The sequence below is a fragment of the Denticeps clupeoides genome, chromosome 1 (assembly GCF_900700375.1).
Source record: "Denticeps clupeoides chromosome 1, fDenClu1.1, whole genome shotgun sequence".
NCBI classification, from domain to species: domain Eukaryota; kingdom Metazoa; phylum Chordata; class Actinopteri; order Clupeiformes; family Denticipitidae; genus Denticeps; species Denticeps clupeoides.
In genome coordinates this window covers 10847776-10873634 of record NC_041707.1, presented here as the reverse complement: position 1 = coordinate 10873634, position 25859 = coordinate 10847776, and the positions used below count along the sequence as shown (strand labels likewise).

Here is a 25859-nt window from a genome sequence, read left to right as displayed (position 1 = left end):
GGCACCCCATCGAACGGGTCTATATTTTTTGTGTATGTCCAAGCGACCGTGTTTTATGTCCAAGCGACCGTGATGCAGCGACAAATGAATTTCATAGCTGGGAGGCACAGTGGCTGTTGGCATGGGAGGTGGTTTTGTTTTGCTGTGGTTGCATTCTTCATCCTCCGACATCTCCACAGGAGGCCAAGCTGCGGGAGCTGCTGGACGTGGGCAACCTGGTCGGGCGGATAGAAAACAAAATGCTGACGGTCGTGACTGGACCGGACATGGTGAACATTACATACCTGAACTTCATGGCCTTCCAGGAGGAAGTTGCAAAGGTTAAACTCTTAAATCCTTCTCAGTAACACCCCAACAGAGAGTATCGCTCTCTCCTCTTTCGTATTCGCTGTTTGACCTAATTAGAATCTTTTTTTTCCTCTTTCCGGCTGGTTCTGTTGTCTCCCCCATAGGAGTGGGCAGATGAGCTGTTTAGTCTGGCGTCCAACCTTCTGGCTCAGAACATGGCAAGAGAGTCCAGCCTGGAGAAAGCGTAAGCCCCTGTGACAGTGCTGTCGTGTCCAGTGCTCGTGTCGATGCTTCGGAATACAGGCTGACGGGGACCAGGCAGCCTCGCGCCTGACGCCTGGCCCAGAGGTTGCTGAAGCGGAGCGAGAGGAACGCCTGCTGCTAATGGCAGCGTTCCTGTTGGCCGCCGTCACCAGTGAAGCGTCTTCTGTCTCTGTCTGCTGGAATCTGAATAATTAATCCAGGCTATTCTTTTTTGCAGTTTTGTTGGTTTAATTACTAGCCCGGCACACTCTGTACATATTCAGGCAATCGTTTATTAGTTCCTCATTTCATTTTGGGGGGCAGATGTGGTACTGTAATCAGAAATCCCGAGCCGCCAAGGTGCCACTGAGCAAAGCACCGTCCCCACACACCGCTCCCCGAGTGCCTGTCATGGCTGCCCACTTCTCACTAAAGGTGATGGGTTAAAAAAACACATTTCGTTGTGTGCACCGTGTGCTGTGCTGCAGTGTTTCGCAATGACAAATCGCTTCACTTTTATAATTTGTTTAAATGTCCTTCTGTTTTGCGTGTTGTTGATACAAACAGGTACACGAGACTGAAGCTTCAGCTGAACCCGGAAGGGCGCATCCCGGTGAAGAAGTACGTTCCGCCTGTTGCTTTTTTCACTCGCTGCCCGTCAGCTCTAATGGAAATCAGTGCTCTCGGTGGCCTGTGTGCATGTGCTGTTGAGAAATGCTGGTGGGCATGAATGTTTTCCTATTCTTTCCTTGTCCCGGACGCAGCATCGGCCGCATGTTCTCCGCGGACCGGAAGCGGGTGGAGACGGCGCTGGAGAGCTGCAGCCTCCCGTCAGGCAGGGTGAGCATATGTCTCGACGACTGTTCCAGCAGGTTGCACTTCCGCAACCTGCTGGGTGTCATCGTAGGAAGCAGCGGCCCGGCTACAAAGCTTAAGAATGCATAATCATCACATTAGACATCACATTATTTATTCTGTTTGGGTAAACCCTATTAAAATCCATTACGGCATGCGTTCTGCAAAACAGAAAAGCCAGTTTTTTTATCTTAATGATCTTCAAAGGCTAAAGTAAAAAAAAAAAAAATCTATAATACTTGGAAAAAAACAATTGCATGATTAATGCTCAATCATCATTGACTTGTTCCCTCTCCCTGCTGTAGGACTCGCTGCTCTTTCATCTATTTGTCCGTTTGTCCCTTCCCCCTCCCTTCTGAGCAATGCAGCATTAATCGCCGCAAAGTTCCCACAGTTCTACTCAGAGTTTACAGAGACAATACACACTGGCTACTTGGTTTATTATCGGATTTGCTGAAATGATCCGATCAACTGAATGACAAATTAAGTCAAACTTGCCATGTCTTGGTGAACAACTGCTAATTAATTTGGAAGCCTGGATCAGAGCGTTGGGTTGTTATTAATATGTGGCTGCGCAATGAAACAAGCGTGAACCCCGCATCTATTTTTAGATGAACCCTGACGAATATCTGCACTGTCTGCTGGATTCATTTAATTTAATGTTTGACACGCGTCAACAGGAGCCCAGAAGCATGAGGCTGCATTTCGGATTGGATTTGATCATTAGGAAACACCCTGACAGCGAGATGCCATAATGGCTTCGAGTCATCTTACTGACATTTACTGCATTATCAGCTGAACTGTCTTTGATTTTTAATTGCAGAATGACTCAGTTCCACAGGAGGACTTCACACCTGAGATTTACAAAGCCTTCCTCAGTAACATCTGTCCACGACCAGATATCAATCAGATCTTTGCAGAAAAGTACGATCATTTTCTCACATTACATTGGTCTTTTACTGTATATTAATAATGTTGCTGCATTGTGCTTTCGAGTTATTAATGAAGCAACAGGGTCCTTTGGTACTTTGTCACATTGGTTCCCATGGTAACCTGAGTAACAGTTTACTCAATTTGCATAAAGCCGGTCATGCTGGTTTTATACTCACACACATCATACACAATTTGTGCACCACTGGAACACAACCTATTTTTATGTTTTACTTCATATGTCATATGAGCTTGAACATAATTACAAATATGAAAACGATGGAGATTAGTTGGAAACTAGGTGACTCCATGGCCAGGTGATTGCTTCAGCACTTTGTATCATCAGGACTTGTACCATTTTTACACTACTATTGTATAGGCCTTTCTTATGCAGTTTAAATATGACATTATGCTGCAAGCACATTATCCAGAACAGGTAAAAGACACACACACTCACTCACAATCAGCCATCCATGTGATGTTAAAGAGAACATGATTCATCAGAGCACTCCATCTTCTTCACATGCCCATTGTAGAGGCTTTCAGGGCCTAGCACTGTGACTGGTAGCCGGCTACTCAGATCCATACACAGCGAGCTGTTCTGCTCCGTTTGTTCTGACAGCTTTCCATCATTGCAAGCCTGTTTGAACCATAATAACTGCTGCATACAAAGCACATCTGGCATGTGCTCTTATGGAGATCCTCTGGCTGAGGCATCTAATATCACAATTTGGTCAGACATGGAGCTGTGGCAAAAGGGTACATGTGCACTGTTGGAACACCTAATACCATAAAAAAATGGAAACAGGCCTGCGATCCACAGAGACTCACACTAATTAACTGCAGACACAATGCGACTCTTGCTCTGCATGAACAAATTATTGACCAGTGAGGACCTGCAATAAATAAATGAAATTCCTTAATAGTTTACAAATGGATACTTACAAATATACATAAGTGAAGTAATGGACAAGCATTGAAAAAAGTTTTATTCAAATATGAATTTTATACTGCGGCCTATGTACAGCCGTAATTCACAATTTTTGTTTGGTTTCAATACAATTTCTAATACAAAAAAACCAGCATTGATTATATAGGTAGATTCAAAGCCGTAGCATATAACGTCCACACCAGTATATGTCAATAACCCTCCGGCCAAAGACAAGGGCAAATATTTAGAGAATTGTATTTTGTTGTCTTGTATAAGGATTTCATGGTTCAGGAGCCAAATAGGCTGAATAAATCTTGCACTTAGTAAATGTTCCCTTTCTCCTCTGCAGTTCATATATTGTGAAAGTGTCTTTGGTAGCATATGCAGCACTGAGTGCATTTGGTTGAGTAGTTTTGCATAACTACATTTTCATTCATTGTTTCTTTGGCAAATGACATAGTAGTTCATGTCTGGGCAGGGACTGAGAGGTATTGATGCTTCTTGCTATGTCACACCAGGACACAAGGCGATCAGAGGTGCCATGGAATGCATTTAATTAGTGTGATGAATCCTTCCCGGTGTCTATATAGAAGGGTTGTGGGTTTTAAATACTTTATTTACAACAATATCAATAGGTCTGACAAAGTAACAAGGTACAAGGTGATTTTTGGTGGGCTTAATATGTGCATATGTCAATGTGCTGAATGGCATCTTCAAGCGTTCAGATCCAATCATGTCACTGCCTAGCAACATTGCTTAAACTGTTGCCCTATATATCATCACTTCTTTCTTTTTTTGTAGACATTATAATTATCCCTCAATGTAAGCTGTCATAATTGTCACTAAATGCTTTCTGAAACTAATTTTGTGGTGTTTTTCCATTCTGTTGTATTTTTCAGCTGCAGTGAAATTAAACAATTAAGCCATGAAATGATTGAAATGATTAGTCCATTCTTGGATAAATGCAGACTTTGTACTCAGGACAGAAATAGACCCGTGTCCCATCCCCCTCTGTTTCTCTCTAAGGGCTAAGGGCTGCAGCTACCTGAGTACGGAGCAGATGACCGACTTCATCAACAATAAGCAGCGTGACCCCCGGCTCAATGAGATCCTCTATCCACCACTGAAACCCGACCAGGTGCAGGTCTTAATGGAGAAGTACGAACCCAACCAGGGTCTTGTCCAGAAAGGTGGGACCCCATCTCTCATTATTAAATATGTCCTATCAATGGATCTTGCAATGTCTTGTTGTGTTATGTGATGATACTGATGATATGATTACATAAAATGTGCTTTTGTCTGTGATGAATGTAACGCATGTGCACACCAGAGGTGTAACCAGGTTATGACTTTATTTAGTGTCAGAAATAACAGAGGCACAGGGGTGCTGTTTAGAGCAAGACAATCAAGAGGGTGCAAGCGTTTAGTTTAACAAGTGGCACTCTGGGTAGATCTAGACATTGGTCCATTCATTGGAGATAATGAGTGGACTGTGTGGAGCGGGTGAGCATTCCCTCGTGGCTGGGAGGGTGATGTCTGCTTAACATGGTTTATGTGACATTATTTATTATAGATCCCATAACAACCCAAGTCCCTTTTGGCGGGCACTTATATAGTATTCATGACATTGGAAACACCAGTGACACCCAAAGTTATCCAAATTGTATTCACATAACATATTTTGTTGCAGACAATTCCAAGATGGTTAGACTTAGTCTGGGTGATGGGTAACACACTTGCCTATGACCGAGAAGGCCACTAAGTCATAGTTTCAAACTCTGATCTCTGAGCAAGACACTTAACCCTGAGTGTCTCCAGGGGGACTGTCTAGGGCGTACAACTCTAACACTGTAACTACTGATTCTGAGTCTCTCTGGATAAGAGCGTCTGATAAATGCTGTAAATGTAAATGTAATCTGTGAAGTTACTGAATAATGAAGAGGGTCTGTGGCGCTGATTCCAGATTCCTGATTTTGGCTTGGTGACAGTGACATTGTCCACAGATGACAAATTAGCTTGACTCTTTTGATTCCGACCCCATTTGTTATCCGGTCAGAGCAGTGTGTTGAATGAGTCAGTGTTATTATCAGAGACTAGGAGTGGATTGTGTCTTTCCGTTGAACTGGAATATCTGACAATTCCAGGCGAATGTGAAGTCTGTCTGCACCATGAGTTTCCTTTTTTACTCTTGCACTCTTCTACCCATTTTTCTTTCTTCTTTGCCATCTGCTCTGCATAGATTCCATGCCGTTCACCCCTTTCGATCTCCTTGCACACCCACAAGATGATTTATTTGGATCGTCACCATCCAGTTGAGACGAAAAGGGTGAAATCATGCAGATGTAAGGCAGCCATGGACCCACGGGTTTGGATGTGTTCTGTCATTTCTGACATGCAGTAAAAGCTCAGCAAGTGCATCTCAGCCATGGGAACAAAGATTTACTTATGCCATGACTGCAGCTCACTTTTCTCCCCTTTGCAAGTTGTCACCAAATCCCATGCAGATGACAAATGGCTTCTGAAGTTAAGGGCCAAAGGTTATGTGTGTTTTTAAATAAGACAATAAAATGCAGGAAAAACGATGTGTCCTCATGCATTTTATAGGACTTTTATACTGGGACGTTCCTGTGGTTGTAGGTCTTCATCTAGAATCTGACAGATGGTTTTACCATACAGCTTTATATAAGGGGAGAGATGGAGTGAAGGGGATCAGTGATGATAAGGAGTAACATTTTTTGGCAAGATGTCTGGACGGACTTTTTTTTTGCTTAAACCTCTGGGCTGCCATCTACAGATGTCACAGTCTAAGAAAAGCAACTCGTGTCAATGAAAGGATGTGACTGACAGCTTGGAGAAAGTCTACAAATGTCATACAGGAGAGGCAAGCTCATCTGCAGGGAATGAGGGGGTGGAGATATTCTGATCTGTTCCATATTGGACATCTGGAGATGTCCCTGCGCTGTTTATTTTTATCTCTAGCCCAAAGCCTAGTATCTGTCTGTCTTGCTGTCTGTCTTATCTCACTTTCATCATAAAGGATACAGCAGTCAATATTTACAGTCAGACAAGATATACTGTCTCAATTTATCATTTCATGTATTGTGTAAGTGAACAGAGTAAGTAAGATAACTTGGATCATCAGGTCCATGGATCAAATGGATCCTGCTCTGCAATAGTATTTTGACAGCTCAACAATTATTTAAAATGATCCTCACTAAAAGCAAGAAATGGAAGAAAACACATTGTACGTGCAACTGGATGGATGTAAAAATACATTGAATAGATATTGAAATATATTAAAGGTTTCATCAAAATAATCAAAGCATCACAGATTCACAACCATTTTGAAATAACTTTGCATGCAAAGTGAATGTTGCTGTGCTATAGATTTGTTGGAGTTTATGTGGCTAAATTATGTTTTTCTGCAAACTAAAACCATACCTGCCAAACTATATTGCTACTTACAAAAAGTGCTTATCATTCAGTGCTTCCGAGGTCCCCTTGAGCAAGGTATCGTCCCCACAGACCCGGGCGCCTTTCATGGCTGCCCACTGCACCCCCAGGGTGGTCTCTGCATTAACCCATCCCCTAAGGGAGCTGTCTGTGCTGGGCTATAGTAATTCACAATGACAATCACTTCACTTTTCATTTATTTGTTATTTTAAAAAATGAGGTGGGCTCTAACCTCTGGCTCATGAACATGATTCATTTCAAACATGCCACATCATCTTCTCCTGAATCCAGGATTATTCTTGAAAGGTCCAAGGATGCATTTGTGTATGATTGGCATTCGTGCTTCTCAAAGATCCTTTCTGAGTTGGACAGGACCTTCCAATCCGTGTTGATCAGCAGTGAGGCAAGTCTATTTGCTAGCAACATAGTCAGGCAACTATGCAGGTGTGTGTCATGTAAAAGATCCAGTTCTTAGGCATATATTGTTCTGGGTGAGTTTATTTTTGAAGAACATGAAGAAGAACAAAGATGCATCGTTGAAAAGGTTTCTAATTGTAACCTTCATTTGATGTTTTACCTTGGTGCAATCTTGGTTTTTGTAAGCAAAATGTCTTTTTTTTTTGCCAATTTTGTGTGTAAGCCCTGAAAGGGAATTTGTTGTAACTTCTATGACAGAAAAGGCATCTAAAAAGCTGAATAAGTTTGACTCCACTTCGACATTCTTAGCACGTGTCAGGCCACCAGACACCAGCATCCGACATCATGTGTCTTGCATCGGAACCACAGCCTCCACACTCTGGGGCACTGTTGGCAGCTTTGTCCCCTGGAGAGTTGGTTCTGAAACGCTTCTTCGCTGTTATTAAAAATGGTTAATTACCTTTGGAGCTGCGCACAGAACAGCTTTAATTAATGTAAACTATGGCAGTGAGAACCTGTCACAGGGGACATCCATCTCAAGTGTATTCCCCTGGCGTGCAGATGCCGTTTGGAAACACACTGATCTTACAGCTTGAATCTAATTTGTTAGCTATTTGCAATTCCGACATTCATTTTCCTGGATGACACTTTTTTCCCTGAAGGTGCGAAAAGATGAGAGGAGCAGTACTTGTAATGTATGATACTATAACTGTGTGGTCTTTACTAATGTGTTTTATTTGTTTGCTTCGTCCTTTGAAATCACAGGAAATGTATCAGTGGAGGGCTTCTCCAGGTATCTCATCAGTGAAGAGAATGGAGTCATCCCTCCGGAAAAACTGGATCAGAGCGAGGACATGACTTTCCCTCTGTCCCATTATTTCATCAACTCCTCCCACAATACTTACCTCACAGGTCAGTCGGCAGACCACCACCCCTCCCTCAAACCAATTTCACCGTAGGTGTGAGTTAACCCAGTTCGAATGTTGTAGTGATGAGTTTGATAAGATGGGACTGACATGGCAAGAAAACATTGAACTTGCTCACATTCACTTTCTCACACAAGTTCACTCCTAATAACACTTTTTAAAAAATACTTTCATAATCCTGGAGGGACTTCCGAATAGCCCTGTAGTAATGAGCTGCTCAATGTTCGCACGCTTCATTCGGTGTTAATAGGTGCCTGTACACAAACTGCTAATCACTTAAGTGTGTGTGTGTGTGTGTGTGTGTGTGTGTGTGTGTGTGTGTGTGTGTGTGTGTCAATGCAAGTCTGTGAGTGCAGGCAGCTCGACCCAGCAGGAAGAGACCAGTGAGTCATGCTGAAGGATGGAATAGTTCTGTAATAGTGTGGGGGGTGACGTTTCTTGCCGTTTATAGTCCATCTTTGCCTTCAAATGTCTGTCGCTGTTGAATGATCTGCCAGAAGGGATGTCTGTGACAGTTACTGCGACATCGGCCTGTGGCGTATGCCATCACTTACCGGTCTGACGTCTAAGCCAGGAATGTTATTCATAGGCTTCCACAAATGCCTGGACTGAGCACAGATGACAAAGATGAGAAATCCTCCCTTTATTATATGTATATTTACAACAAAATAAATAAATAAATAAATAATATATATATATATATATATATATATATATATATTTTTTTTTTTTTTTTATCAGAAAGACCCCTAAACCTTTGTAACACAGATGCATGTGACTGAAAATACCTTGCATGAGCAGTTGGAGCCGCTAACACCGGACCTGTTTTGTTCCCAGCGGGGCAGCTGGCAGGGAACTCCTCAGTGGAGATGTACAGGCAGGTGCTGCTGTCGGGCTGCCGCTGTGTGGAGCTGGACTGCTGGAAGGGGCGCACCGCTGAGGAGGAGCCCGTAATCACCCACGGTTTCACCATGACATCTGAGATCTCATTCAAGGTGATAACTTTTACATGCTTTTGCATATCAGGCCATCAAAATTATAGTTGTGTCTTGATATTAGAAGTTACATTATTGGTCAGTGTGCATCACCACCCAACACAAAAGAATCAGGCATCATATCTGTTTGTTAATTTTTCACTTTCACTAATACTGCATCAAGCATATCTTCTGGATTCCCTAATTATCTAACTACTCATCCAGTCTTTTTAATTGGTGTGTAATTTTTTTCTAATACATGATGTCATTGCATAAGTGATATTTTTGAAACAAAGTTTAAAATGGGAGGGGCACATAGGGATGATTGACAACTCTGAGGCATTTTGCTTCTTCATTCTACACATATCCTTCCTCCTGACCTATTCTGCAGGTATGTTAAGCACTCATGTTTAACATGTTTATTCCATTTCCTTTCAGGAAGTGATTGAAGCCATCGCTGAATGTGCATTTAAGACGTCCCCATTTCCGGTCATCTTGTCCTTTGAAAACCATGTGGACTCGTGAGTGGTCACTTTTGTTTTCCATTTGTCTCCCACAGCCCCTTTTACCTTTTGGCATGGCGTGCCGGTGGGCTGCAGGCTGAGAGATTGCAACTATGGCAACAAGTAGAAGGCCAGTTGTAGATGAAACTATGGTGCATAATTTGCTTTCTGTCATGAGTGTTTTTGAGTGAGATGCCATACATAGTCGCTCTCTCACTGCTAGCATTAAGGTAGATTACAGAATTGGATCGAGAAACAATTTCACAACAGCGAAGATTAAAAAACAAAAAATGATCCCAAAGACATGGTGTGTGAACACATCTGATCTTTGCAGCACATTGTGCATTAAGACCAAAAATCGGTTTTCCTTTGATTACACAGGCCAAAGCAACAAGCCAAGATGGCAGAGTACTGCAGATCAATATTCGGAGATGCCCTGCTCACTGAACCCTTCGAGAAATACCCTGTGAGTAGATGAGTTGAGGCTGAGCTCCATGTAATTGTACTCATTATGGGTACTTGTGTGTGTGTGTGTGTGTGTGTGTGTGTGTGTGTGTGTGTGTGTGTGTGTGGGTGGATGCACTTGCAATTGAGTTAATACTTGTAGGGTTTTTGAGATGTTATGTGTTTCATATCAATATTACTGCATTCAGGAATTCAAACTATACCTTGAACAACTTATTCAGTGTTTAGGCTATATATCAGACCGTTCAAACAAATATATAAATATTTATAATGTTTTGGACTGATATAATGACTAACCAGTATATTGTACTGCTCCCCTTATTGGACTGGTTCTAGTACCAGGACACTCAGCAGGTACTTCAGTAATTTGTGTATAATGTGAATCATAAGGACATCTAATGTAAGATAGACAATCTTTTTTCTTGTAATACATTATACCTGCAGGGTGCAAAATAATCTGCTTTTGTTTCTTGAATAGACTGAAATACTGATTTTTTGACTAAAACATGGAACCAGTGTATCACGTTGTAAGAAGTAGAGCATCCACTGATCAGAACCACATAAATCAACCAAGCTTTTATTAGAGCCAGTAGGGTGGCCACCAAGTCCATGCCATGTAACCTTCCATTTTAATTAAAAGGACTGTCTTTCACAGCTACATGTGTCTTTAAATCAAAGAAACAAAGCAGTCAAAGCAAAACAGGACTTTTACTATTTAGCCAAGCCACGTTTGTAAGGATCTCAAAGTGTCCTTCCTGACATGGACTTGATGGCCACCCTGGTATAGAACTAAGGTATAGGACTAAGCCATTATTTGTATAAACTAAATCAATATAGCTGCTGGAATCCCACACCTTGCAGGCCAACAATGAACAACAATGACAATTTAAACAACAAACCCATGGTGTATGCTTGGGTCCTATCATGCCTTGCTTGTTGAACTGGCAGCCCATGCTCTCGGTTGTTTGGTGGCTGATGGGCCCAACCAACTTGAAATGGGTTCAGCTGAAAATCCATGTGTATGTGTGTGTGTGTGTGTGTGTGTGTTTGTGTGTGTGTGTGTGTTTGTGTTTGTGTTTGTGTGTGTGTGTGTGTGTGTGTGTGTTTGTGTGACTATTGCCTAATTTGATGTTTTGTAGCTTGAGAGGGGAGTGCCACTGCCCAGTCCTCAAGAGCTGATGGGAAAAATCCTCATCAAGAACAAGAAGTCCCACAAGCCATCTGACGACAGCACCAAGAAGAAGCTCTCAGAGCAGGCGTCCAACCCCAACAGTGACTCCTCGAGTGTGTTTGAGCCCTCATCCCCGAGTGCAGGGCAAGCAGGTATACTTTGAATTAGAGAGTTCTCCTTCAATTATTATTAAACAGAAATAGTGAAACTGAAGTGATTGTCATTGTGAAACACAGCAGCACAGCACACGGTGCACAAAACAAAATGTGTCCTCTGCTTTTAACCCATCACCCTTGGTGAGCAGTGGGCAGCCATGACAGGTACATGACAGGTACTTTGCTCAGTGGCACCTCAGTGGCACCTTGGCAGTTGGGGATTCAAACCGGCAAACCTCTGATTACGGGTCTGCTTCCTCACCCGCTAGAGCACCACTGCCCAAGTTGCTCTGTGACAAAAAATATAAGACAAATATAACCACAAACGGTGATTAACAGGACCTCGCAAACATGGTGCAAACCCCTTGCAATTTCAAGACCACTCAAGCTATCAAAAAAAGCTTTGCAATTTAGCATGATGAACCTGTCCTTCTACATTCAAGCCAAATTTGGAGTGAATCATACTAAGGGTCTGGGATCCTCGTTTCAAATTCCATGAAACAATCCAGATTACCTCACTTCCTGTTGGGCAGAGCTATTGAGTTCATAAATTTGTCTTAATGAGATGCACATTCATATTAATTTTGATGGCAATACATAAAATTGTGTGGGGTAACGCGTTAGGTGGCGCTGTTGTGTGCAAAGTTTGCAAGAAGGAAAATAATAATAATATTAATCCTTGCAGAAACAGTAGGGATTGTGGACCTTTGGTGCTCAGGCCCTAACAAAAATATTAATAATAATTAATAATAATTTCCACTGAGTTAGTAATACAAACATTCTGCAAACTAACATTAATATGGATATCTGAAATTATTTTACAGGTTACAAAATGCTTGCAATTTAATTTACTGTCTCAGTTTAAAAAAAAAATTATGTAATTTCTTACTGCCATCTGGTGGTCAGAATTAGATAGAACATCCAGACCTTGTACTTTGCCAAACATGCCGGCAAAAAAAAAGACTCCCCCCAAAGCTAGCTGATAGTGTTTTCTATTATTAATAACAAAAATATATGATGTTGTACAAACACGGTAGCTATGTTTCTTCTCCGCCGGTGACAAAAATGCAATATTCAGTGATCCAGTCAGAGATTATGTACCCGCTATGAAATATTCATAGCTGCGAGAGGTTTATAAAGGGTGAGTCACTGTGCGAGCCTGCCCCCATTCACATACCAGATGCTGCACGGCAGACCTCCCGGAATGGCAACAACAGTGCCCACAGGGGCCGCAGTCTCATAAGTTACACAGGGATTAGGGAAGGACAAAAAAGTTTTATACTAAAGGAAAGACCTTTTTTCTTTTTTTTTTAAAACAACATGACATGGCTAATTACATTTAGAGATTAACTGTCACAGAGGTCTGGAGTTTGTTTTGGACCGCCTGCTCTTGGGTTGAACTCCTCTTATGGGTCATGACCCACATCAGTTTTATTTGTTCATCCGCCGAGGAGGTGGCAGGAGCCTTATTGACCTGCTCTGTGTTATTAGGCCCTGGCGGCTCAGCAGTTTATCAACATTTTGCTTTCAAGGCATGTTACATTTAAATGATACAAATAAAAATCCATGAAAACTCATCTTTTTATTAATTTTTATTAATAGCCAAAGCCACAAATCTATAGCCAAGACTCTAGAGGTCTTAAATTATGGTCGTCTTTTTTTGGTCCGTGACATTTGCCTTGAAAAGTGACATCCTCCACTTTCCTCAGCAACATGTGTTCAGCGCTGGCAGCCAATATTTAATATCAGATGCCTCCGTTCCCCCGTCAGATTCCCACTACAAAAAATGACATCCCCTGAAAAAAAGGACTATTACATTTTTGCAGTGGTGCCGGAGTGATAAGGAACAGTTCCCGCTACCGTGATTTTTGACATGTACTGATGTTGAAATGACAGGCAGTTGACCCTGGCAGGTGTAAACTAGAGGTGTGAACCATCACTGGTCCCACGATTTGATTCAATTACAATTATAAATGGATCATGATGCATCCCATACATCCCAGCTCAGTGCAAAAAAATATGCGTTGTCTGACTGCCAGTAAGATGATAATGTCGTATTGTTGATCTCTGGACTGATAAGATCAGCTTCTCCTCCATTCCTGCATTGTGTGGTTATTAACCATTAATAACACTTTTTCACAATAGTCGTCAGTTTTATGCAAAGTAGGTGGGCTTGTTTAATAGCTGGTGGTGGCATGATGCGTTCTGTTCAGTTCCAGCAGAAGCCGACCCCGAAAGTGAGGAAGAAGATGATGATGACGATGATTGTAAAAAGTCAACTGACGAGGTGCAGTATCTGTTCACAGTCCCATCTGTTCATCATATAAAAGGAGAATTCATTAATAACCATATGCAATATGTATTAATTATAAAGGGGGATATAGGAACAGACACATTAATTAGCACTTATTTCCACATAATACCCGTCACTTGCTCCATATCTACTGTTAAAACAGATATTAAAAAATAGTCTAACTTTTTTGTAATACAAGAGATATGTGATTGTTCTTATCTACAGCATTTGTACTTAAAGATTTGTACTTACTCATGTCTGCACATACAATTTTATCAGGACCTCAGAGCTTTGTGTCACATTTTGTGTTATCTGCAGGGAACTGCTGGTTCTGAAGCCTTTGCCACCGAAGAAATGTCTACACTAGTGAACTACATCCAGCCCACAAAATTCCATACCTTTGAGATCTCCAAAAGTAATAACACACAAATGTGCTCATTATGTACCCATAAATCCCTTCTAAGAGACTTCAACGGACCTGCTTTTGTTTTGCCAGAAACCAACCGCAGCTATCAGATGTCATCTTTTGTGGAGACCAAGGCCCTGGAGCAGCTCACAAAATCACCCGTGGAGTTTGTGGAGCATCCTTCTCATTCAAAATTAATAGATTTTTCACTCCCCATACTAAAATACTTTCATAAAACGGCAACGGCTCAAACTCTTATGGGCATTCGATTAAATAGGTGATTGGAAAGGAGGGCAAACGCATCCATATTTTATGGGCTTTCATATGACCTCAATATAGATTCTCTGATTGTCTGTTGCAGACGCTATTATGTGGTACTGTTTTGTCTTAAAGCCATGGTTTCTTTCTTTATTTTTTCCTGACATTCATCACACTATATTTTTTCTATATGTATTTGTATGTATGTATAGACAAAAATGCTTATTCTTTTTATTTCCTTCTGCATGTTGGATTTTCCATCTATGCATTGCAAAGATGTAGCTGATGTAAAAGTGGACATTAAAGTGATCCATAGCCAGAGAAAGAGAATGCTGGTCCTTAACCGGCTACGTCCAGATACAACAAGCTTCAGCTCAGTCGAATTTACCCCAAAGGAACCAGGGTTGATTCCTCCAACTACATGCCTCAAGTCTTCTGGAACGCAGGATGTCAACTAGTGGCACTTAACTTCCAAACAATAGGTAACTTTTCCAGTTAAGAGGGACCGGCAGCCTTTTGGTGTTTTATTGTTCGTCTTGGACATCGGGAATTATGCAGGTTAATTTGATAATGACTCTTTGCTTGTTTTTTGTCGTTCAGACCTCTCTATGCAGCTCAACCTGGGAATGTATGAGTACAACGGGAAGAGTGGCTACAGACTCAAGCCAGAGTTCATGAGAAGGAACGATAAGCACTTCGATCCCTTCACTGAGAGTACGGTGGATGGGATTGTTGCCAATACGTTGTCAGTGAAGGTTAGATCAATGCACATGGTCCTTACATTGACATCTTGGGATTTGAATCTGTTGAATCTGACAGAGGACTGACTGACTGTTTCATACTAATGGTAATTTCATCCCCGTAGATCATATCTGGGCAGTTTTTGACTGACAAGAAGGTTGGTGTGTATGTAGAAATTGATATGTTTGGACTTCCGGTTGATACAAGGAGGAAAGCCTTTAAAACAAAAACTTCTCAAGGCAATGCAATTAACCCTGTATGGGATGAAGAGCCAATCGTTTTCAAAAAGGTAAGGAAATCAAGACTGACACACTTGTTTTTCGGTGGAATTCATGAATTTATTGTTCATTTGTTTGCCGCATTCTGTAGGTGGTTCTGCCAACTCTCTCCTCACTGAGGTTAGCTGTGTTTGAGGAAGGCGGGAAGTTTATTGGCCATCGCATTATTCCCGTGTCTGCAATTCGACCAGGTCATCGATCTTTTCTTCTCTGTCCCAAAGGCACTAAAATGATTTTCCGAGATAGATTCTTATGCAGTGCTGTGTGGTTTCAGGCTACCGTTACATTGGGCTGAGGAACGAGAAGAATCAGTCCCTCACCCTTCCAGCAGTGTTTGTGTACATTGAAGTCAAGGACTATGTACCAGACACATTTGCAGGTATAGTGCAAACTTTGTGACAAAACATTTACATTTACATTCCCTCTGGAGCAACTTAGGGTTAAGTGTCTTGCTCAGGGACACAATGGTAGCAAGTGGGATTTGAACCTGGGTCCTCTGGGTCATATGTCATTACCCTCTAGGCTACTACCACCCCAAAACGATACTTACCCCAAAACGATCAGCAGTAAAACTGCCACCCTCAGAGCTGCATTACTACATCCACCATTGTGTACCATGCTCCTGTGTGGATGCCTTTTTATCATGTGTCTGCATTTTACAGATCATTGCTCATAGATTTTGATGTTGTCTGAGTGTTTGAGACAGTTGTGAAATGAAACATTAAGAATAAATTAATTTTCATCCTTAGCACAGAACAGACAGTCAAATGAGCCTGGAAACCCACAGAAAGTCTTTGTTAACCATGTACACATCAGAGAAGGTCTGAAAAGTGTCACAGTTACATTGTACATGCCCATTTACAAGCCTATGATTTTACTATTGAATGACACTCTAAAATATACTGAAATATATATATTTAAATCTTATTTTGCGAGAATGTAAATTTTTTAAAATCTTTTAATGCATTTCTTAAATGTGAACAGGGTGCATCAGTTCATTGTTTCATTTACACATAATGTGGTTGGAAGATAAAGTTTTTAGGGGGGAATTGTCTTTTATCTGTTTGTTCCACAGTGTTGATTATCATCACTTCACATAATTAATGAGACACCGAAGTTAAATTGAATTGCAGTCATTTGTTGTTCGGACTGACTCACAGACTCACTGTGGATGCAGTAGTCAATTTAATTAACCTCCCTTCTGAACTTCAAGCTGAAAGATGTCGATGCTGATATCTCCCTGCCAGTGTGAACTGAGCCACTGAACTGACAGGGTGATGGGCAGCTCCACATTAATCTCATGGCACATTTGGACTGGAGTCATGGATCTTGTGTTCACACTGTCAACCCTCATCCATAATGAGAATTCATTATAAAAATGAATTTGAGATTTGTAGCAGGTCCTTAAATGTGAACCCTGACCAGAATATGAATCATGACAATGTTTTGTAGACTTTACTAATAATTCAATTATTATCCACAATATGAATATGTGTAATCTATATTTACAATTACAGTGCTCGGCATGGCAATGAGCCAGTGTGAACATTTTGGCTTATTTCGATTACATTATCAATTCCAGTATGGTCACAATGCATTAGACATCTTCTGACATTGTTTGTCAGAAAATTTAGATTCTGCATGGCACAGTGCCATAATGCATTTTGTGATAAAAGCATAACTTGGTACACTTACAGTCAAAGGCATTCAAAACATTATGGATATTGAGTAGTCATGAAGGTTAGCGGAAAGATGTGAAGGAAAATTCATAAGGGCAACATTTGATTATTGTGGGTATATGTAACTATAACACTATGGACTACAAAACCTCAAATTCACCTTGTGCAGTCTCAACATGTTTAAGAAACTGAGTAACCACTATACAAATAGAATGTGAAAATAAAATAATTATAAAATAATTATGATACAGAATATTATTGTTCATAATATTCTGTTCATTAGCCTATTCATGTTAGTGCACTGGTGCTGCATCGCTTTAAATGTTGCTGCCACCAGGACTTGTGGGAGGGCATTGTCTCCTTTTTTTTTTTTTTTTTTTCATAAGAGCTGCTCCAGTGCACCCTGTTAGGAGAGGGGATAGGAGACGAGACATTAAAGCACCTTCCATTATCATTTAGGTAATTCAGCCTGCTCTTATCGTGACTGCCACTTAGATGCTTCCGGGTCATTTACCTCAGTTAGGGACCTTTTTGAGCAAAAAGGTCTATTCAGTCACATTCTGGTTACTTATAGCAAACGGGGGGTCACCAAACTGAGGCTCAAAGAGTATTTTCATTAAAGAAATAGAAGAAGGATCAGATGAGATTTGACCTTGAGATCTTACAGGTTAATGACAGACAGCATTCTGGGGTATGCGTTTCATTTTATGGGAAAATGGTCACATGTGATTGGAGAACCTGGTAATAAACAAAACGAGCAGACACAATTACTAGTAGCCATACTAGTCTTTCTTGTCTACAATAACCTTCCATTTTTATTTCTCTTGTCCACGTTGCTAATATTTTGATATACTGTGAGAACATAATGTGGAACACAACCTCACGACTTCTGCTTCTCTTTGGAGCAGATGTCATCGAGGCACTGTCCAACCCCATTAGGTACGTTAACTTAATGGAGCAGAGATCGAAGCAGCTGGCTGCGCTGACATTGGAGGAGGGCGAGGAGGACATCAGTAAAGAGGTGGGGAAGGCCTTTGGGGCTGATGTGACCACACACAGACTGCATGAAAACACTAACAAATTGTGTTCTTCTTTCTAACGCTGTCTCCTCGTAACCACAGCTATCGTAGTTTATTAATTTAATTTCTCTTTACATGTACTACATTTACCCTGAATGACTTTTAGGATTCTTTTATAATGTTATCACTTCAATAAGAAAGATGTGATATAATTGCATTAATCATTTCATCCAAGATTTCACAGGCAGTTTCATGGATTGTTGTTTTCTAAAATGGCTTGTACTTCACCACAACATTCTGTAGTTTTTAGGTATTTTCTTTGCAATAAAAATTGCAAGAAAGAGGTGATAGAGCTATGAGATATACACACTACAGGCTGGCATCTTAAAGGTTGCAGCAATTGTGCAAAATTCACAAGGATTAGTTGAATTTGCATTGATTGTTCATTGATCCTGACATTGAAAAATCCTGGAGTGACGGATTAACACGCATCAGATGGCTGTGTCAATTTTGTGTGTTATTGCTTATAAAAAATTAAACACTTTGCACCGAGAAAGACTTGAGATGGCAGGACAGCTCCTATATGATGAAATCTTATCTAGCATAGAGTAAGGAGACACGGTAAGGTCATTGAAAGGACACTGATCGTGTCATGTTTGCATCAGACGGACACGGGTGTGGAGCAGGCGTCCGAGCCCAAGAGCGAACCCAAACCGGTGCCGCTGGAAAACGGCCTGAGCCACACGCCCAGCGATGCCCCCAAGCCCACCTCTCAGGTCACCCCGCAGGCGCAGCCCGCAGGTAATGCGAACGGGGCTACGGCCGACGTTCTGCACTAATCTCAGCGTGGGTTGTCATTAGCAATGGTTAGAGCTGCAAAGCCTTTGCCTTTCAGGGTCAACAAAACCAGCAGCGAAGACAGAGGACATTGTCCAGAGTGTCCTCACAGGTCAGCAATTTTAAATCCCATTAATAAAAAAAGGCTTCAACATTTTCTTAAAGATTTGAATCTGTTATCATTTTAATTAAAACACTATATAAAAGAAAGAATATTCAGATCCGGAGGCGTGGATTAAAAGCGGAATGCTGACTCGGTTTCGCTCTTTTCTTTTTACATTTTTTTTTTTAGAGATGGAGGCCCAGAGCTTAGAGGAGCTGAAGCAGCAGAAAGCTTTTGTCCGCGAGCAGAGGAGACACTATAAGGAAATGAAAGATCTAGTGAAGAAGCACCACAAGAAAACAACAGACATGATCAAAGAGCACACTGCAAAATACAGCGAGTTCCAGAGCGATTACCTCAGGAAAAGGGCTGTACTGCAGAAATCTGCAAAAAGAGATGGTAAGAAGAGGTAGGTCTACTCTTTCTGCTTTACTTTCACTTTAACGTAGCATCTCAATTCTATTCTCGATATGAAAGTGACTCAATTACAAGCTAAATCCGACCTGTAAAGCAGAGTTGCCAGGTTTAGACCCGTCTTTCCAACCAACAATGGTTGTTTGGTTCTGGCAAATTTAGGCCGGGATGCTATTTGTGGCGTGACACAAGGCTTGCTGATGCATCACAGACGCCACATCAGATATCTAGCACCCTAAATATCTGGACAGTCAGAGACTGCATATCACCAAGTGTGAAAAGTGCTGTGAGGGGTCAGCGTGAGAAGCGAAGAGCCTCAGCCAAAGAGAGCACAACCCATGGGATGCAGACATGTGTATGCTAATTCAGTCTCTTACCAATTCATGTCTACCAGAGCATCAACTCTGCCTACTTTCACAAGAACGTTTTCCCTACAGGAAAATAATCCATCACTGTAGGTCCCATTCTAATATGCATATTCCCAATATCCTTTCCAGCACACCACTATGTTCATGTCTTACGAGTAAGTGCTCTTTCACCTGTATTTGGAGAATTCTTTTAAGAATGACAGTGATGCAAGTGAACCGTAGTCACCCAACAATGGGTGTGTTGGCCACCAACAAACACACAAAAGATGCAGCCACCCCAACAGAGAAAGAGTGTGTAGTGTGGTATCTTCATACATCATGAAGAATGTATTTTTCTCCTCGATTTTCTCATGAACCTCAGGTGCCTGACGTCCAGTCTGGAGAACAGCCCCTCGTTCTTTGAACAGGAGCTGGCCCAGCTGGACCAGGAGAGTGGGGGCAAGCTGACTGAGCTGAAGGAGCAGCAGCAGCAGCAGCTCCTCAGCCTGCGGCAGGAGCAGTACTACAGCGAGAAGTACCTCAAGAAGGAGCATATCAAGCAGGTGAAACACTCCTGCACCTCTGTGGGTGGAGACAATTAGATGATTGAAAAAATGAAAGGATTTATATATCTTGAGGGGGACATTTGTGGGGCATTGGTGGCTTAGCGGTTAAGGAATCAGAAGGTTGCTGGTTTGAATCCCGATCATTCTTGGTGCCACTGTCCACACACACTGCTCCCCTGGTGCCTGTCATGGTTGCCCACTGCTAACTAAGGGTGATTGTTTGATAGCAGAGGACTAATTTCGTTGTATGCACAGTGTGCTGTGCTGCAGTGTATCACAATGACAATCACTTCACTTTCACATTTCTGTTTAGAAAAATAGGATATGACTTGTAGTAATTAACGTCCACCACTAGGGTTCACACTTTGCCCCTCCTGAGTCAATTGTACCTCATCATATATTCCCAACTGCACCACATCTGAGAAAAAAATATCGAAATATCAGTCAATATTAACAATTACTTATAACCTGAATCATTTTTATAAAGGCAAAAGCCCAAAACTGCAGCTAATTCACATTGGTGGAAAAAATGTAATTTGTGAACAAAACTGAATGTAACAAAAAAAGTTTTAAACATATTAGCTTTCATCTAAATTGCGTAACTTAATTAATTAAATTACATAACACAATTGTGTTTACACTGTGGTTTCTAACATATTCTGTCTGTAACAGCTAATGGAGAAGTTGACCGTGGTTGCAGAGGAATCCCAGAGCAGCCAGGTGAAGAAAGTGAAAGAGATCTGCGAAAAGTGAGTCAGACTGAATTGCAGTGATGTGTTCTGATTGGGTTTCGGCCTTAAAAGCCACATATAAATCGTTTAACTTTGTAAATGCGGGAGGTTGCGATTTTCGGCGCCCTGTAATGCTATTTTCTCCACAGAGAGAAGAAAGAGCTCAAAAAGAAAATGGACAAGAAGAGACAGGAGAAAATCAATGGAGCCAAATCGAAAGAGAAACACTTAACAGAGGAGTAAGTGTGTGGCTGCATGCATGTGCCCTTATGACAAAGAGGCTCACAACCTCAAAGATTTGCCTTTGATGGCAGGCGTTAACTGAGGCTACAGTGAAAAAATCACTGGAGAGTAGCGAAGACTTTGCTTCCTTAAGCCAGCTGAAGAAGCTGCATTACTGAGCGCACACATATACACACTGTAAGGACGGGGATGGTCCACATGGTGGCACAGTGGTTAGCAAGTTGGACTGGCTGTTAATGGCTGTTGCCGCGGGGTTTTTTTAATGCGTTATCCGGTTTCCGGTATACTAGATGAACTGCCAACTCTGAACAGTCCATTGGTGTGAGTGTGAGTGAATGGTGTGTGCATTCCCTACTGATGTCTGCTCGGTGTCCCAGGTTGGTCTCTGAGTATGATTAGGGGGTTATGGAAAGTGAGTGAGGGGACAAGATGAAGGAAATAAAACACAAATCTTCCAGACGATGATGTTTAACAACATGAACTACATTTCTGATAACTTGAAATATTAGAATCTTACTGCATTCATTGCTGAATTTATGGTTATATTTTCCTTAATGCATTTCTAGAGAAAAGCTGGAGATCAACCGGTCGTATGTGAACGAAGTTGTGCAGCACATCAAACGGGTGAGGAGCAGCTGGAACTCAGAACGCTCTTTTCTCCTTATTGGAGCTTGACTGGTGCTCATTTGACAAACTGCCCTTCCCATTGCACATTCCCAGCTGGAAGATGCACAGACCAAAAGGAATGAGAAGCTCCTTGAGTCCCACAAGAGCATTCTACAGCAAATTATTGATGAAAAACCGAAGGTAAGTCTTGTCTTCTGTCCACAGTGTGTAGCATCACAAAGGGAAAAAATAGACCCATAAGATCTCTGCAGACTCTCATTATGACATTGCATTTAAAGGAGCCAAAGGGTATTATTATTATCATTGTTATAGGAGGAGGCTTCCTCTGATGATGGAGGTAAGAGCTGCATGTATTTGACTGAATCACTCCATCAGCAATATTTAAAAAAATTATAGCATTTAAACATGAACAGTGTGGTGCGTGCTTTGATTGGACACCATTTGCTCTTGTTGCATCATGATTAATATCTATGGAACACATAGCCCACTGCTTTCTTAATTCAGCTCCATATTTTCACCGTTTTTCTCCTTCAAATGTGAAATTTTGTGCTGAAATACCCCCTGATCTTTAGGATCATTAATTAACTAACCCATTGGTGCTGATAGCCCGGTTTGCCCAATTTAAAGATGACTGGTAAGAAGTGTGGCAAGTTCTTGCTGTGTTGCAGCGCAAAATCTTTATTAATTTAGGGAAAAGCCTGCCTGCACGGTGAATGCTGGATGCTCTGCACGTGCACACAAAAGCAAAACCAAATCTCCCTGTTCTAGTTCTAGATTTGTCTTGCTGGAGTGTGCACAGCCGCCTGCGGCCAGTTCTTTATACTGGATTTGTGCCTTTCTCTGATATAATGGAATTACTGGAACCACTGACAGTGGAATTACTGTCCTGTGTTCAGATGTAAATGCAGCCTCCAGCTTTAAAGCTCTTTATTAGTTTTTTTTTTTTTTTCTGTTGTGGTTCTGTGTTTCATATTGAGGTCGGCATGATCTTTTCAAAAGATCAAACTTTGTTTAAAAATCTTTGAAACTGTCCTTTTCTTAACCACGTTGAGATGAATGACAGTGGCATGACTCTAAATATGGCTGAGATGGCCCATGTCGCCGAAATAAAAAAGTGCCGGGCCACGCGTTACCGTCACCAACATGCGACTCTTTTTCCCAGCTGCAAAGCGATTTGGACCAGGAGTACCAGGACAAATTTCGCCGGCTGCCGCTGGAGATCCAGGAGTTTGTGCAGGAGACCACTAAAAGGAAGCTGGCGGAGGACGGCGGCCACGACACGCTGCCACAGTCAACCACACAGGAGAGACTCAACCACAAGGGGGCGCAGTCAGAGGACGAGATAGAGGACTGAGTGACCCTGAGGCGCTTCATTGTCGATCCATTCCTAACTTTTATTGTGAGAGCAGCGCCAGCACTTTTCTGCCATTTTTATCTCGCTCCTCCGTCTTCTTTTTTTTTTAAATATTCGAAACGACCGGTAATTTACTGAGTGCTTAGAAATTATACTAACCTCATACATTCTTAACTCTCTAATTATTGATTTGTACTTATTTTTGGTATTTATTTAAAGTGTTTCAATATATCACCGCCATTATGGCTGTCAATTGCTGGCCCGTAGGCTTATCAGATAAATGTGTTACATTAAAACAAGGTTTACTGCATGAGCATATTTTGAAGAAAAAAAAACAAAAAAAAAAAAGAATAAAAAAAAAAACAAGACAAAACGAATGGGCGGACTTTACAGATATTCTGTAGCTTTCCTGCCCTTTGGCAAGGCGTGTGCATTAGAGCTTGGTGAACGTACACACTGTATATTTGCACTGCGATGACAACTGTTTGCTTTGGCGGCCGGCACAGGTGGCTCGCTACCGTAGACCCATTCTCCTTCTTATCTGTTCCGGACTTTTAATTGTTGGGGTTTTTTTGAGTTTGAGGTTGAGTTTGATAGGCTGTGATGATCATTTTTCTCACTTTTACCCTGCCAGTGCACTGATTATTATTTTTATCGTAGCGTCAACATATAGAAACTATTGTGGTAATTTACTTATTTTTCAGGGACGCATGGCGTGTGTTCGGTATTCTGCTGTGTTAACACGCATTTGTAAATGTTAAGGCCGTGGTGACTCAGTGTACTTCAGTGTAGTGAAATAGTTGCTGTGAAGATGTGTTTTCTTACTCTTTTTCCTGGGGGGGAAAGGGCATAATGATCAATTTTAAGAAAAACATATACTGGGCTATACATGTCACCATTATGTTTTTACTCAGCCTTTTTTGATAGTTATTTTTCTTAATTGTTTTGTATTATAATTCAGTCTGTACACCGATCTAGAAACATCAGTTCAAATATCTGCACTTCTACATTCAAACCATGAACACAGTGATCTCCTAGAAAAATAAAAACCCTAAAAAATCCACACGGACCACATGACGATCTGGTCATGAATATGCACTAAAGGTGTTCTTTATGGTTGCCACGATTATGCAATTTATTACGATCTAAATGAATCTCTCTCCCAGTTTATCTTTTGTTTTGATTCTATTTTGGATGCAGCTAGGTTTTTAAATGATTTGAGCAGTCGTATTTATGGATTACAGGTCATAGATTGTAAATAGTTTCTCATGGGCAGTTCTTATTAACTTAAATAACCGCACTTTCTCATTGAATTCCCCGGAAAGCTCTGTGGTAGTCGCAAGTACATAAATCCTGCGTTGTATTTATTTTAACTTAATGGTTTGGATATGTTTGCTTGTTTAGTTACAGGCTAAATTTAAGCATGGATTTACTCTCTTTGAGGAGCTATTGTCAACTTTTTCCATGCGACTGAGTTGTTTTTTTTAATGATGCAGCATTAGCAAGGTCGCAAGTCATCTCGTACTTGAGGCAATATTTTAATAAATCTGTCAAGGTGCCAATTTGTGGTTTTAAAGTAGGCCCCATGTTCCTACAGTATAGGTCAAACAGAGCTGAGCTGTCTCCACTCACACTGTATTGTACTGGGAAGGCTAATGATCCATGTCCAGCTGAAGTGTTGTGAGATCCATGTGTCGTTTTGTTCACCAGGATTAAAACCGGGGACTTTTGCGGACTGAGAACCACTAGGACGCGAGAGGCGCATGCATCGGCTTTTTCTTCCTGTACTTTCCTGTAACTGCATTTAATGGTGATGTTTACAACGCGGCTGACTCTTGAATACGGATATCTGGGAGCCATGAGTAGATTTTTACGAAGAAACTCTTTGTGCCATTGTTTCCTTTAATGACCAAAATCCTTTTTGCAATGTAAGATTACTTGAATTACCTTTGAGACTGAAGTTATTTTTTTTATTGTTCTGAAGTGAAAGTCCTGTGCCTTTAAATGTGTTAGCCATGTTCAGTGTGGAATGTAAAAAAAAAAAGAAAAAAAAAAGGAGGCATATTGTGTACAGTAAATTAGCACTAATTAGAGCTCTTGTTTATTTGTATTTATTTATTTTTTTTGGTACAGACTGTATGGGGCACTTTTAATTGTTTATACTACTGAACTAGATATTACATAATGATTGGTGTAAGCTACTGAATGGCATACATGCATTTATATTTAATTATTTATTTTTGATCTCCTCTCTCTCTCTCTCTCTCTCTCTCTGTTTTCTTCCTTTCCCAGACAGGCTTCATATTCCACAAACACAACAGAACGGTTGAATTGTTTAATTGTATTGATAGTAGGCTACCACTGTTTTCACAACCTTTATTTCCGGGATGAATATAACTGAATGTAAGTGGTCTTTGTGCTGTGCATTGGTTTAAAATAAACTGGTATTGTGAAAACTGTCATTTGATCAGCCCTCGTGCCATGGATATAACATTTATGTGCTAAAAAGACACACGGTGTTTCGTACAGATGACATATGTGAGTATATGAGAATACTGTGCGACTATAAGAAGCATCTCTGCAAGACAGAGATGGCAATTTTGGAAATTAAAATTTGAAAATCTTGTCTGGATTTTTCACATTTGTAGGAAT

The 25859-nt window shown here is 41.1% G+C and overlaps 1 protein-coding gene across 3 annotated transcripts in view; it reads left to right on the top strand.

Moving 5' to 3' along the window:
* The window catches only part of plcb1 (phospholipase C beta 1), a 50901-nt gene extending 25232 nt beyond the window's left edge, over positions 1-25669 (top strand). Inside the window, exons 4-33 of one of the 3 annotated variants that reach the window (XM_029001814.1) lie at positions 180-320; positions 453-532; positions 1099-1152; positions 1296-1371; positions 2210-2310; positions 4274-4437; positions 7883-8029; positions 8881-9038; positions 9456-9538; positions 9902-9986; positions 11125-11308; positions 13525-13598; positions 13923-14019; positions 14101-14185; positions 14626-14750; positions 14869-15023; positions 15134-15298; positions 15379-15478; positions 15562-15666; positions 17875-17987; positions 18651-18786; positions 18881-18934; positions 19115-19334; positions 20069-20249; positions 20925-21001; positions 21133-21222; positions 21793-21850; positions 21947-22033; positions 22166-22190; positions 23016-25669. In XM_029001814.1, coding sequence (XP_028857647.1) covers positions 180-320; positions 453-532; positions 1099-1152; positions 1296-1371; positions 2210-2310; positions 4274-4437; positions 7883-8029; positions 8881-9038; positions 9456-9538; positions 9902-9986; positions 11125-11308; positions 13525-13598; positions 13923-14019; positions 14101-14185; positions 14626-14750; positions 14869-15023; positions 15134-15298; positions 15379-15478; positions 15562-15666; positions 17875-17987; positions 18651-18786; positions 18881-18934; positions 19115-19334; positions 20069-20249; positions 20925-21001; positions 21133-21222; positions 21793-21850; positions 21947-22033; positions 22166-22190; positions 23016-23101 — 3306 coding nt within the window. In that variant the 3' untranslated portion in view covers positions 23102-25669. Of the gene's footprint in view, positions 1-179; positions 321-452; positions 533-1098; positions 1153-1295; positions 1372-2209; positions 2311-4273; positions 4438-7882; positions 8030-8880; positions 9039-9455; positions 9539-9901; positions 9987-11124; positions 11309-13524; positions 13599-13922; positions 14020-14100; positions 14186-14625; positions 14751-14868; positions 15024-15133; positions 15299-15378; positions 15479-15561; positions 15667-17874; positions 17988-18650; positions 18787-18880; positions 18935-19114; positions 19335-20068; positions 20250-20924; positions 21002-21132; positions 21223-21792; positions 21851-21946; positions 22034-22165; positions 22191-23015 lie in introns of those variants that run through there. The other 2 variants (XM_029001805.1, XM_029001820.1) reach the window with 2 other exon arrangements.
* The last annotated feature ends 190 nt before the right edge of the window (positions 25670-25859 follow it).